Here is a 15,751-nt window from a genome sequence, read left to right as displayed (position 1 = left end):
CAGGAAGGCTGTACCACCTGGGAGTACACACACTCAGTCCAAGAACGAAGGAGGCTAGCCCTCCTGATAATCAGGATCAGTTGAACTATAGTATTCAAGCTCAAGAATTCATAAATCAAAATTTTTTTTCATAATTAACATTTGAAAATGTGTCGCTCTTGTATATCCATAAAGGCTTGGATGGACTTGCTGGTAGCCTGAAGTGTATAAAGCGGCTGAGGAATGGGTCCCTACTGGTTGAGACTAACAAGTCAAAGCAGATGGAACTACTTAGGAAGTCCGAAAAAATGGGTGAAAATATTGTATTGTTGAATTGCATAACTCCCTTGACTCGAGCAAGGGTGTGATCTCGGACGTCGACATAGCCAAACTTAAATAGGAATGGGCATTACTGGAGATAGTGGATGTAGAGCAAATGATGCACAGGAATAATGGAGAAATTGAGAAGAAACCACCTTTATTCTGACCTTTAGTTTTCCAGTGCTGCATGAACACATCGTGGCAGGTTCCACTGATTTAGGGTTAGGCCATATGTACCAAACCCTATGCAGTGCTACATTTTGGTCTTACAGTGCTGAGTTTTTGGGATGAAATGACCTGTGGGAAATGTGGAAACACAACTCATGAACCAGGGATTGACTGTCCATCTCCAGTGGTCTGTGTTAATTGCTCTGGGTGCCATCCAGTCTGGAGTCAAGACTGCCCTGTTTCTGCAGAGGAATTAAAAATTCAGGAACTAAAATCCAAGTGGATCCCCTATGCAGAAGCCAAAAAAATAATATAAGGTGATGAATGGTGCAGAAACCTGTTCCTAAGGTTGACACACATGACGCCCAGTGTACAACTATCCACCGCAACCACCACCACCACCACCACCACCACCACCACCACCACCAGCAGCAGCAGCTGTACTTGCATGTGTACATGCCAAGGCAAAGTGGGTAAAGTTAAAGTAATCCAAGCAGATTGCACAGGAAAGACCAGCAACAGTTCTGCAGTGAGTGTCAAGAAGACACACAACAAGCAGGGTGCCTCTCAGTGCCCTCTTTCCCCCTCACCCTCAGAGGGACAGGGTGCAGATAAAGGATCATGAGGTTTGGGTCAAAAGCTGTCCGGAGTGCCGTCAGACATAATTCTTTCATATCTGACTGTTGGAGGAGGACATCATGGAGTTAGATGCCTCAGATCCAGGCAACCCCTCCACTCCCCTCAGTCTACAAGTGCTTCACCTCTGCGGTGCAAAGATAGAGGTAAATTGAAACAACACCAATGAAATGGCTCCCATACTACATTAGAACTTGCAGGGGTTCAAGGTGCTTATGGACCCATGGTCTAGGGGTAGCGTCTTTGATTCATAATCAAAACGTCTTCGGTCCCGGGTTCGATCCCCGCCACTGCCTAAAATTTGATAAATAATCAGCATTGGCGGCCGAAGGCTTCCGGCATAAGAAGTCAGCCTCATTCTGCCAACGGCCTTGACAAAGAGGGCGGAGGAGCGGATAGAGGTTCAGGGCACTCTCTTGTCCTAGGGGTGGGAAATTGCCCCTAAAGGCAGAAGAATCAGCAATGATCAACGACATGAGGATGCAGAAGGCAATGGAAACCACTGCATTAAAGACACGTAACGTGTATCCACAGGACATGTGGCCTGTAATTGAAGTGTCATGATGATCTCTCCACTGGCAAAAGATTCCGGAATAGTCCCCCATTCGGATCTCTGGGAGGGGACTGCCAAGGGGGAGGTTACCGTGAGAAAAAGATTGAATAATCTACGAAAGGATAAAGTTCTACGAGTCGGGGCGTGGAATGTCAGAAGCTTGAACGTGGTTGGGAAACTAGAAAATCTGAAAAGGGAAATGCAAAGGCTCAATCTAGATATAGTAGGGGTCAGTGAAGTGAAGTGGAAGGAAGACAAGAATTTCTGGTCAGATGAGTATCGGGTAATATCAACAGCAGCAGAAAATGGTATAACAGGTGTAGGATTCGTTATGAATAGGAAGGTAGGGCAGAGGTTGTGTTACTGTGAACAGTTCAGTGACTGGGTTGTTCTAATCAGAATCGACTGCAGACCAACACCGACAATGATAGTTCAGGTATACATGCCGACGCCGCAAGCTGAAGATGAACAGATACAGAAAGTGTATGAGGATATTGAAAGGGTAATGCAGTATGTAAAGGGGGACGAAAATCTAATAGTCATGGGTGACTGGAATGCAGTTGTAGGGGAAGAAGTAGAAGAAAAGGTTACAGGAGAATATGGGCTTGGGACAAGGAATGAAAGAGGAGAAAGACTAATTGAGTTCTGTAACAAGTTTCAGCTAGTAATAGCGAATACCCTGTTCAGGAATCACAAGAAGAGGAGGTATACTTGGAAAAGGCCGGGAGATACGAGAAGATTTCAATTAGATTACATCATGGTCAGACAGAGATTCCGAAATCAGATACTGGTTTGTAAGGCATACCCAGGAGGAGATATAGACTCAGATCACAATATAGTAGTGATGAAGAGTAGGCTGAAGTTCAAGACATTAGTCAGGAAGAATCAATACGCAAAGAAGTGGGATATGGAAGTACTAAGGAATGACGAGATACGTTTGAAGTTCTCTAACGCTATAGATACAGCAATAAGGAATAGCGCAGTAGGCAGTACGGTTGAAGAGGAATGGACATCTCTAAAAAGGGCCATCACAGAAGTTGTGAAGGAAAACATAGGTACAAAGAAGGTAGCTGCGAAGAAACCATGGGTAACAGAAAAAATACTTCAGTTGATTGATGAAAGGAGGAAGTACAAACATGTTCCGGGAAAATCAGGAATACAGAAATACAAGTCACTGAGGAATGAAATAAATAGGAAGTGCAGGGAAGCTAAGATGAAATGGCTGCAGGAAAAATGTGAAGACATCGAAAAAGATACGATTGTCGGAAGGACAGACTCAGCATACAGGAAAGTCAAAACAACCTTTGGTGACATTAAAAGCAACGGTGGTAACATTAAGAGTGCAACGTGAATTCCATTGTTAAATGCACAGGAGAAGACAGATAGGTGGAAAGAATACATTGAAAGCCTCTATGAGAGTGAAGATTTGTCTGATGTGATAGAAGAAGAAACAGGAGTCGATTTAGAAGAGATAGGGGATCCAGTATTAGAATCGGAATTTAAAAGAGCTTCGGAGAACTTATGGTCAAATAAGGCAGATGGGATAGATAACATTCCATCAGAATTTCTAAAATCATTGGGGGAAGTGGCAACAAAACGACTATTCACGTTGGTATGTAGAATATATGAGTCTGGCGACATACCATCTGACTTTCGGAAAAGCATCATCCACACAATTCTGAAGACGGCAAGAGCTGACAAGTGCGAGAATTATCGCACAATCAGCTTAACAGCTCATGCATCGAAGCTGCTTACAAGAATAATATACAGAAGAATGGAAAAGAAAATTGAGAATGCGCTAGGTGACGATCAGTTTGGCTTTAGGAAAAGTAAAGGGACGAGAGAGGCAATTCTGACATTACGGCTAATAATGGAAGCAAGGCTAAAGAAAAATCAAGACACTTTCATAGGATTTGTCGGCCTGGAAAAAATGTTTGACAATGTGAAATGGTGCAAGCTGTTCGAGATTTTGAAAAAAGTAGGGGTAAGCTATAGGGAGAGACGGGTCATATACAATATGTACAACAACCAAGAGGGAATAATAAGAGTGGACGATCAAGAACGAAGTGCTCATATTAAGAAGGGTGTAAGACAAGGCTGTAGCCTTTCGCCCCTACTCTTCAATCTGTACATTGAGGAAGCAATGATGGAAATAAAAGAAAGGTTCAGGAGTGGAATTAAAATACAAGGTGAAAGGATATCAATGATACGATTCGCTGACGACATTGCTATCCTGAGTGAAAGTGAAGAAGAATTAAATGATCTGCTGAACGGAATGAACAGTCTAATGAGTACACAGTATGGTTTGAGAGTAAATCGGAGAAAGACGAAGGTAATGAGAAGTAGTAGAAATGTGAACAGCGAGAAACTTAACATCAGGATTGATGGTCATGAAGTCAATGAAGTTAAGGAATTCTGCTACCTAGGCAGTAAGATAACCGATGACGAACGGAGCAAGGACGACGTCAAAAGCAGACTCGCTATGGCAAAAAATGCATTTCTGACCAAGAGAAGTCTACTAATATCAAATACTGGCCTTAATTTGAGGAAGAAATTTCTGAGGATGTACGTCTGGAGTACAGCGTTGTATGGTAGTGAAACATGGACTGTGGGAAAACCGGAACAGAAGAGAATCGAAGCATTTGAGATGTGGTGCTATAGACAAATGTTGAAAATTAGGTGGACTGATAAGGTAAGGAATTAGGAGGTTCTACGCAGAATTGGAGAGGAAAGGAATATGTGGAAAACACTGATAAGGAGAAGGGACATGATGATAAGACATCTGCTAAGACATGAGGGAATGACTTCCATGGTACTAGAGGGAGCTGTAGAGGGCAAAAATTGTAGAGGAAGACAGAGATTGGAATACGTCAAGCAAGTAATTGAGGACGTAGGTTGCAAGTGCTACTCTGAGATGAAGAGGTTAGCACAGGAAAGGAATTCGTGGCGGGCCGCATCAAACCAGTCAGTAGACCGATGACCAAAAAAAAAAAATAAAAGTTGAAGAACTACCTCAGGGTAGACCACTGTGTCTGTGTCTCAAAGGGACGAGGTTCAATCAGTTTTAAACCCCTGTGTTACAAGGCTATGTACTCCACAAAAAGGACAATCTGAATGGATAGACAGCTAGAAGAGGTGGAGGTATTTTCATCAATACTGACAACCACTCCTAGCCTCTCCCTCTTACAACGAATTTACAAGTAGTTGCCATAACAGTGCACATGCATCATCGTCGACAGTGTGTTCCCTTTACCTGCTCCCACATGATGTGCTCGACAAAGATGCCCTAACCAACCTTAATACACAGCTCCCCCGCCACTTTAACCTGTATGGTGATTTTAATGCACACAATGTGCTTTGGGGCTCTACAACTACCTGCCCCAGCGGTAGAGAAATTGAGAGGCTTCTCGTGTGATCACATCATCATGTGCATATTTGCTAAATATGGGACAGAGCATCCATTTCTGCATTGCAACTGGGTCATTTTCTGCCGTTGATGGAATGCAAAAGGAAACCGCTGTGATGGATGCTCAGTAAAATAGACTGGACATTTAATAGCCAGTTGTTCCAATTTGAACATTGTGCCAATGTCGAGGTATGGGTGGATCATATTACTAAAATGATCCACCATGCTGCTGAAGCACCCATTCCACAGTCCACTGAACAACTGAAAAGGCAACCTGTCCCTTGATGGAGTGATGAATGCCACTCTGCAATCATCACTAGGCGTGCAGCTCTACGTAGGTTCAAGTGTTGGACAACTGCAGGGAATCATGCAGCCTTTCGGATGTCGAGGGCAAAGTGTCGCCAGATTATTCAAGAGAGCAAGAAGAGTTCCTGAACATCATTGTTTATTCCACGAGGAGTTCCGTTGTATGGGAGACCATCAGGAGAATTTCTGGGAGATGAAGGAGGTGCTCCTTGGATGATGTAATGGAAGAATGACATTCTCGAAACCAAGCCAAGAGACATTTCCCAGACTATGGCAGCCCATTTTGCCACAGTTACTGCAACCGCCAATCAGTATCCAGGTTTCCAGCACCATAGAGGAGTTGCTGAGTGGAGCATCTACAGCTACATCTATGTTATTGCTCTGCTATTCATAGTAAAGTGTCTGTCAGAGGGTCCAGTGAACCACTTTCAAACTGTCTCTCTACCGTTCCACTCTCGAACAGCGCGTGGGAAAAACAAGCACTTAAATTTTTCTGTGCGAATCCTGAATTCTCTTATTTTATCATGTTCATTTCTTGCTATATAGGTGGGTGTCAATAGAATGTTTTCGCAATTGGAGGAGAAAACTGGTGATTGAAATTTTGTGAGAAGATCCCGTCACAACAAAAAAGCCTTTGTTTTAATGATTGCCACTCAAATTCAGGTTTCATGTCTGTGGCAGTATCTCCCCTATTTCGTTACAGTACAAAACAAGCTGCCCTTCTTTGAACTTTTTCGATGTCATCTATCAGTCCCACCTGATGCAGATCCCACACTGCACAGAAATACTCCAGAATAGGGCAGAAAAGTGTGGTGTAAGCAGTCTCTTTAGTAGACCTGTTGCACCTTCTAAGTGTTCTGCCAATGAATCACAGTCTTTGGTTTGCTCTACCCACAACATTATCTATGTGATCATTTGATCATTCCAATTTAGGTTATTTGTAATTGATCTCCCTAAGCATTTAGTTGAATTTACAGTCTTCACGTTTGTGTGACATATCGCATAATTGAAATTTGGTGGATTTCTTTTAATACTCATATGAATAACTTCACACTTTTCTTTATTCAGGGTCAGTTGCCACTTTTTGCACCATACAGTTGTGTTATGTAAATATTTTGCAATTTGTTTTGGTCATCTGATGACTTTACAAGACAGTAAATGACAGAATCATCTGCAAACAATCTAATAGGGCTACTCAGATTGTCTCCTATGTTGTTAATATCGATCAGAAACAATAGAGGGCCTATAACACTTCCTTGGGGAATGCTGGATATTACTTCTGTTTTACTCGATGACTTTCTGTCTATTACTATGAACTGTGACCTTTCTGACAGGAAATCATGAATCCAGTTGGACAACTGAGGCGATATTCCATAGGCACGCAGTTTGGTTAGAAGACGCTTGTGAGGAACCGTGTCAAAAGCCTTCTGGAAATCTAAAAATATGGAATCAGTTTGACATCCCCTGTCGATAGCACTCTTTACTTCATAAGTATAAAGAGGTAGTTGTGTTTTGCAAGAATGATATTTTCTGAATCCATGCTGACTATGTGTTAATGAATCGTTTTCTTCGAGGTCCTTCATAATGTTTTAACACAGTATATGTTCCAAAACCCTGCTGGAAATCATCGTTAATGATATGGGGTTGTAATTCAGTGGATTACCCCTATTTCCCTTTTTTGGGTATTGGTGTGACTTGAGGAATTTTCCAGTCTTTAGGTACGGAACTTTCTGTGAGCGAGTGGTTGTATATAATTGCTAAATATGGAGCTATTGCATCAGCATACTCTGAAAGGAACCTGACTGGTATACAGTCAGCTGCTTTGCTACACCGAGGATATACACTTCTACGTTTCTCATCTTGGCAGTTGTTCTTGATTGGAATTCATGAATATTTACTTCATCTTCTTTGGTGAAGGAGTTTTGGAAAATCGTTTTTAATAACTTTGCTTTACTGACACTGTCATCAGTGACTTCACCGTTGTTTTCGCGCAGTGAAGGTATTGATTGCGTCTTGCCATTGGTGTGCTTTACATATGACCAGAATCTCTTTGGGTTTTCTGCCAGCAGTTTGGACTTCCGGTCCACCTCTGATGAAAATTGCAACTGCCCATTTTCCATGAGGGAGCTGGATTCTGCATTGTCTGCTGCTCATGACATATCCCCTGGTCACAGTAAAATCAATTACAGTATGCTGTGTCACCTCACAAGGCGAATCAAAGGTACCTCCTCACACTTTTTATTGCCATTTGTGCATCAGGTCACTTTCCTGTCTCATGGTGTGAGGCAATTTTAATTTCTCTTTTAAAACCTTAAGATCATATGTGCCCGAGTAGTTATCATAGTGTTGCCCTCACCAGCTGTGTGGGGAAGACCTTGGAGCAGATGGTCAACTGCCGCCTTGTCTGAATCTTACAATCCAGGCAACTCCTTAATTGCTTTCACTGGTTCGGGAGGTATCACTCCATCTTTGATAATATGGCCGTCCTGGAGGCGGGTATTCAACAGGCTTTCCTGTGCCGGCATCACCTTATAGGTATATTTTTTGACATTGAGAAGGCCTCTGATACTACTTGGAGGCATCTTATCCTCGAACAGCTTCACAAATGGGCTTTTCGTGGAAGTCTTCCCATTTTTATTCGGTCCTTTCTCCCACCTTGGTATTTTTGATACCGAATTGGTGACATCCTGTCTGATCACTTTCAGCAGGAGAATGGTGTCCCTCAGGGTAGCATTTTAAGTGTGACTGTCTTTGCGATAGCTATTAGTAATATTATGTCAGTAATGAAAAGTCCTGTCCAGTGTTCTTTGTTTGTGGATGAGTTCTCTCTGTTTTGCTCATCTTCATGCCTTGCAATGACAACATGTCAGTTGCAACTAACTCTTCAACATTTGGATGAATAGGTGCAGAAGAGTGGTTTTAAGTTTTCAACTGAGAAATCTGTGTGTGTTCTTTTTAACCGTTCTCGTTCCATTTTAAACTTTCCTAAGTTGAGGAAGAGGAACACTGTCCATACTTTTAAAGACACATGAGGTTTCTGGGCCTCATATTTGACTGTAAACTTACATGGTTGCCACATCTTAAGAACCTTAAAAAACTGTCCCTTAAGACCCTTAAGTATTTTAAAATGCCTTAGCCACATTGCATGAGGAGGGGAGGGGGGGGGGGGGGGGGGTCAGAAAGGACTTGTCTGCTCTGGTTTTACAGGGCGTTTGTGTGATCTTGGCTAGATTATGGGTGCACAGTGTATGAGTCTGCTAGACTCTATTATTTAAAGACATTGGATGTGGTGCACCATTAAGAGATTTGATTGGCCACTGAGATGTTTAAAACAAGCCCCATTCCAAGCCTCTGTGCAGAGGCTGGTAAACTGCCATATCACATCAGGCAACAGCTACTTACAGTGCACCTGACATATAAAACACTGTGCACACCATAACATCTGTATACCATACCATTGCGTGGCCCCCAATGGAAATGCTTTTTCATAACCGACAATGGGCAACAAGGCCGTATGGGATTCGCCCACAGGATTGCCTTTTAGAGATGGGTGTGGCCAGTCTTCATGTTTTACATTGTGGTTGGAACGGATTTCCACCTTGGCTCCCCCAGAAGCCCAGACTAATTTTAGACTTTACCAATTTTAAGAAAGATCGTACATCACATTTTACACTTCAATCTCTGTTTTTTAATGTTTTAGATATGCATCACGGCTTTGCCGTAGTGTACAGTGATGACTCCAAACAAGGGAATTCCCTTGGCTGCTCTATTGAGTTCGCTGACCCTGTCACCAGGATTTGCCTTTATGATGAGAATACCATTTTCCCTGAGGAGCTCCGTGCGATCCTGAAGGCACTGGAGCAGATGCGTCGGGCAAAGGGTTTCGCATGTGCCCCGATTCCCTCTGTGCCTTACAGTCGTTACAGAATCTGTACCCAGGTGAGAACTTTTCCGATACGTCACCATCTATAGTTGCTCCAAGGCAGGGAAAGCAGGTGTCATTCTGTTGGGTGCCAGTGAATATAGGGATACGGGGAAGTGAACAGGCTGATTGGGCTGCCAAGGAGGCCTGCAGAGGACTGAATGTGGCACATTTTCCTATTCACTTGCAAGCTGTCATTTCTGTATTATATAGGAAGTTCGTGCAGGTGTGGGGTGAAGAATGACTGGTGATGAGGGACAGTAAGCTGCAGTTGGTGAAGTCAGCTATGTGGCAGTGGCGTTCCTCCTGCCAGTTGCTCAGGTGGAATCAAATGACCCTTACACTTCTCATCGGGCACTGCCTTCTTACATGTGGCTTCTTAACTATGGCAAGAGGATCTCCCATTTTGTGACGCTTGTGGCGTGCAAATCACTGTACGCCATATTTTAACAGAGTGCATTTTATACCATGATACGAGGGCAGAGGCAAATTTCGGCGTGGATCTGCCCTCTATTTTAGATGATGCAGAGACAAGTGTGATTAAAGTTTTAAAGTTTTGTGGTGCGTCTGGACTCTGGCCTACCCTTTTAGACTGGAGGTTTTAGTGTTTTTGCAGAGTGGCCAGCTCCTCCTTTTTTATTCTTATGGTCAGCCTGTCACATTCATCAGATATATAGTTTTAACTCCTTGTACCACATTCTTCCTGTTTCATTAAGGTTCTAATATTGGCAAGATACCTCGTTTCGTGCTTCCTTGTGGGTACACACATAGTTTTCAACAGTTTGTTCCTTTTAGTTTCCATGTTGTTTTATACCCTATTTGGGGTCCTTTTCTGAACTCATCTCAAACTGTTTTCACGTGGGTGCTAAAGACCTTGCTGTTGTGTGCTCTTCCCAACATATCCGCAACCACACATTGAGTAGCAATCCACAATAAAAGTTACAATTTTTGTCACTGTCATTAAGAGCAAACGATTATGACAGATTTAGTTCTTCCCACATGAGACTTTTTTTTTAATCCTTTATTTGTCAGGTTTATTACATAAACTGCCATTTTATGGACTTAGCTTGGTTAGCACTTGCCTAGTTAGTCAGTAAATGTGCATCTACATACATCTTTCTGATTTTCCCAATTTGCGAATCAGCTATTGTGATATTATTCAGTGCATTAGCAAAGTAAATACTACTAATGTGATTATTATTTACTCTCAAGTTGAAAGTGCATCAACAATGACACAGCATCTAAGTAAATTGTTTATATGAGTGAGTGCTGCCTGTTCTTTCAGACACTTAGTCACCTCAATGGGCTGTGAATCCACCACTTTTAGTGTGTATGCACCATCACATTGAACCTCCTGTGGGAACCTCAAAGTAGTGAGCATGGAGGACACGGATGGGTACTGGAGATAGGTGGGGCTCTGTGGGAAAGTGGGTCAGCCGAGTGGTGTACCGAGATAGTTCGCGCAGTTGTGATAAATACTGTGTCTGTGTGGCACAGTACTTAACCCAACTGCCTAGTAAGCAGATCCCAGGTTGAAATCCTGATCTGGCACACATTTTCATTTAGCACTGCTAACGCCACATAAAGTCCCGATGCAGGTGACATCATGAGTTCCTTCCCTTTCCTCTCATTCTCCCCCCTCCCCTCCGACACCCCTTCTCTCCCCATCCTCCACCTTCAGTTGTTGACATAATAGCAAAAGCTAGCATTGATTACACCTAGATGTAGCATGATGTGATGAGGAATTGGTCAAGGTATTCGACTTCTGATCATGTGTGAGCAATCACAGTATTCATCTTGCTAACAGTGTTATCAGTCTTAAATGTATCCAGAATATCAAATACTTATTGAGAGGAGACATTAAATTTTCGCTATCCTTTGCTCATAACTTGAAAATTTTCTGATACAGTAATGTTGATTTTATTGACAATAACTCAGTTTCTCTGTAGGAAACAAGGCAAAGCCGTGGACCCAATTTTTCAACAAGGCACTGTGCAAGCTACTGCTAGCTCCATAACGGCGTGGGCTGTGTTTACACAGAATGGAGCGGGTCTTCTGGTCCAAATGAACTGATCATTGACCGGAAATGGATATGTTTGGCTACTTGAAGACCATTTGCAGCAAATAATGATGGAATTTTTATGGATGTCAGTGTGCCATGCCACCAGGCCACAACTGTTCGTGACTGGTCTGAAGAACATTCTGAACAATTCAAGCGAATAATTTGGTCTGTGGTTTTTAGAGACTAGGACTGTGGTTTTTACAGGATACTTGAGACACTCCGTGTCAATCATGCTAATTCAGTGAGAAAGAAGTTCAGTGAACCATTTGAGGTTAATATTGGACTATATGACTAGGCATAGACCACTGATACTGTATCATGTTTTCTTCTATTTTCTGATTTTGTTTTCCGTGTTAGACATTGTGCTTCATTAACAACTGAAATTCATATTCTCTGTTTAAGTAATCAGTAACACACCATTCTGCTTTTAGAAGATGTTAGTGGATTTCTGGTAAACCAAACAAACTGATGAAAGTCATGAGATACCTCCTAATATCGTGTTGGACCTTCTTCTGCCCGGTGTAATGCAGCTATTCCACATAGCATGGAATCAACAAGCCGTTGGATGTCCCCTGCAGAAATATTGGGACATGCTGCCTTTATAGCTGTCCATAATTATGAAAATGTTGCCAGTTCTGGATTTTGTGCACAAACTGACCTCTCAATTATGTCCAATAAATATTCGATGGGATTCTTGTCAGGCAACCTTAATGGCCAAATTATTTGCTCCAATTGTCCAGAATATTCTTCAGACCAGTCACGAACAGTTGTTCGCATTGCTCATTGTCATACAAATGGCGTATTGTCATCCAAAAAAATTTCATTGTTTGCTGCAAATGGTATTCAAGTAGCCAAACATATCCATTTCCAGTTGATGATCAGTTCATTTGGACCAGAGGATCCAGTCCATTACAAGTCAACACAGCCCATACCATTATGGAGCCACCACTTGCTTGCACAGTGCCATGTTGACAACTCGAGTCATTGCTGTATGGAGTCTGCACCACACTCGGACCCAAACATCACCTCTTACCAACTTAAATGTGGACTCATCTGACCAGGCCATGATTTTCCAGTCATGTAATGTTCAATCGATATGGTCACAATCCCAGGAGAGGCACTTCCGATAGTGTCTTGCTGTCAGCAAAGGCATTTGCGTTGGTTGTCTGCTGCCATAGCCCATTAATGCCAGATTTTGTATCACTGTCCTAATGGATATGTTCATTGTACATCGGGCATTGATTTCTGTGGTTATTTCACAGTGTGTTACTTGTTTGTTAGCACTGTTGACTCTGTGCAAATGCTGCCGCTCTCGGTTGTTAAGTGAAGGCCATTGACCACTGCGCTGTCCTTGGTGAGAGGTAATGCCTGAAATTTGGTGTTCTCAGCACACTCTTGACACTAAGGATCTTGGAGTATTGATTTCCCAAACAGTTTCTGAAATGGAATGTCAAACATGCATCACTCCAACTACCATCCCATGTTCAATGTCTGTTAATTTCTATCGTGCAGCCATAACCTCATGGAAACCTTTTCACATGAATCACCTGAGTACAAATGACAGCTCCGCCAATGTACTACCCATTTATACCTTTTGTATGCAATACTACCGCCATCTGTATATGTGCATGTAACTATCCCATGACTTTTGTCACCACAGTGTGTCCAGGTTTGTGCAATTACTTCTTGCAGATGAGGTCATCTTTGAGGCAAATAGCATGGAATGTATAAATGGAAAAGAAGTAATTCAGTTTGAAAAAATAATGTAAGATACATCCCCTCCCTCTCCTCAACCCACACAGATTAAGCTCAGCCTAAAAAAATAAAAAAAATAAAAAATAAAATGGCACAGACTCCATGGTTTGAGGATATTTTATGCTCCTGAAATGCTTAGTAGCTGTATCATTCCTATATTTTCCAGCAGCAATCACCTCTGTTTTTTGTTTGGATAGCTGCAGGACAGAAATCTTCCATGATGACAGCATTGTCAAAACAGTCTTTGCATTTTTTTTCCAATGTGAACCAAACTGTCGTATTGAATCTGACCTTCAGTCTCCTTGAAATATGTTTGAAACATGGAAACATTCAATACTGCATTCATATTGTTAAAACTTGTACTGTTCAAAGCATTCCAGGTGGTAACAATATTCTTTATTTCCTCAGTTCAGGACGACATTGTTTGTGTGGAATCATCAGTTTCTTATGCTCACACTTATCGTGTCCGTCTGTTGGAGTTCCTACGCCAAGTATTTCTGCCACAAGGCTACCCTGATAGTGTTAGCAGTGACTACTTCAACTACCAGATATGGGATACAGTTCAGGTAAGATGACAATTTCTGTAGCTTGTAAATTTTTAGGCTACTTTACAGATGACTCTAATTTTGAGTACACACATAATTTATTTATTCATTTATTTATTTCATCTTTGAGAGTTTTGATGCTATTGATGGTTATGGTTAGTGCAAATTGAGCAATAGATAGGATACATATAATAACAGTAAAAAAACAGTTAAATCATGTGGATTTACATACATGCAGTGTGATAAGTTAAAATTTTAGGTCTCTTTCTGCACAATCAAAAAATTCCTCTATTGCACTAAAAGCCTTCTTTTTCAGCCAGTTTTGTAGAAGATTTCTGAAGGTTTTTAATAAGGTAGTAAGTGCTTTTGGTGGCAGTGCATTGAACAATTTTATACGAAGGTATGTACAGCTGTTGTGAGTCTTGCTTAGTCTTGTAAAGGGTTGGTCAATCTTTTGTTTGTTTCATATATTGTGACAATGAAATTGTTGCCTTAATTTGTATCTGTCTTGGTTTTCTTTTGTATAGACTGCAACTAAAGATACACAATGATGGTATTGTCATGGCACCCAGTTTCTTGAAACTTGGCATTCAAGATACATTGTTTTTGAAAATACTTGCTACACATCTAAGAGCCTTTTTCTGCCACCTAAAAACTCTTTTTTTTTTTCCCCAGTGGAGTTGTCCCAAAGTAGTATGCAGTATGTTATGTAGCTATGAAAAAATGCATAATAGGAGTTGAACATAATGTTTTGACTCACACATGCTCTAAATTTATGTAAAAGATATACGTATCTTGATAATGTATTGCATATAGACTTTTTATGGAGGTTCCAACTTAATTTGGAATCCAAGGGTCCATTCAGATGTTTAACTGACACACAATCATTGTTGATATTGCCTAAACCAAAAATTAAATTTTCAGTTTTATTCTGGTTTACAGTTAATTCATTGTCTTTATCCAGATACTAGGAATTATTAGGTTGGCTTTGCTTTGTTCCCTTAAGTCCTCTGTCATTTCCAGTTGAAATTAAGGTGGTATCATCAGCTATAGAACAGATTTACCTGGTATTATATAGGTATGGTCTCTTTTCTTTCTGACATGTATGTCCAAAAGAACAGACACCATTGATTGATCAGCAGCTGTACTGAATCATGACGAAAGAAATATCAGTACTCAGCTGCAATGGGGCATTGAATGAACTCAACAGTGACAGATGAAAATTTGTGCCGGACCAAAGTCAAACCTGGATTTCCCCCATCTAATCAAAATCTCCAGATGCTGCATGCTATAAAGCAGCGCCCCTATGCATTAATCCACTTGCTTGCAGCTTAATTGCATTCCACACAGAAATATTGTAAAGCCATTTGGCGTATATACACTCCTGGAAATGGAAAAAAGAACACATTGACACCGGTGTGTCAGACCCACCATACTTGCTCCGGACACTGCGAGAGGGCTGTACAAGCAATGATCACACGCACGGCACAGCGGACACACCAGCAACCGCGGTGTTGGCCGTCGAATGGCGCTAGCTGCGCAGCATTTGTGCACCGCCGCCGTCAGTGTCAGCCAGTTTGCCGTGGCATACGGAGCTCCATCGCAGTCTTTAACACTGGTAGCATGCCGCGACAGCGTGGACGTGAACCGTATGTGCAGTTGACGGACTTTGAGCGAGGGCGTATAGTGGGCATGCGGGAGGCCGGGTGGACGTACCGCCGAATTGCTCAACACGTGGGGCGTGAGGTCTCCACAGTACATCGATGTTGTCGCCAGTGGTCGGCGGAAGGTGCACGTGCCCGTCGACTTGGGACCGGACCGCAGCGACGCACGGATGCACGCCAAGACCGTAGGATCCTACGCTGTGCCGTAGGGGACCGCACCGCCACTTCCCAGCAAATTAGAGACACTGTTGCTCCTGGGGTATCGGTGAGGACCATTCGCAACCGTCTCCATGAAGATGGGCTACGGTCCCGCACACCGTTAGGCCGTATTCCGCTCACGCCCCAACATCGTGCAGCCCGCCTCCAGTGGTGTCGCGACAGGCGTGAATGGAGGGACGAATGGAGACGTGTCGTCTTCAGCGATGAGAGTCGCT

General features: G+C 42.4%; 1 protein-coding gene across 1 annotated transcript in view; it reads left to right on the top strand.

Moving 5' to 3' along the window:
- The window catches only part of LOC124620854 (RUS family member 1), a 122,321-nt gene that overhangs the window by 14,293 nt on the left and 92,277 nt on the right, over nucleotides 1–15,751 (top strand). The window contains exon 2 of the mRNA XM_047147098.1: nucleotides 13,517–13,674. Coding sequence (XP_047003054.1) covers nucleotides 13,517–13,674 — 158 coding nt within the window. The remainder of the gene's footprint in view (nucleotides 1–13,516; nucleotides 13,675–15,751) is intronic.

This window comes from Schistocerca americana, chromosome 1 (assembly GCF_021461395.2).
Source record: "Schistocerca americana isolate TAMUIC-IGC-003095 chromosome 1, iqSchAmer2.1, whole genome shotgun sequence".
Taxonomy (NCBI): domain Eukaryota; kingdom Metazoa; phylum Arthropoda; class Insecta; order Orthoptera; family Acrididae; genus Schistocerca; species Schistocerca americana.
This window is presented reverse-complemented; position numbering and strand designations above follow the sequence as displayed.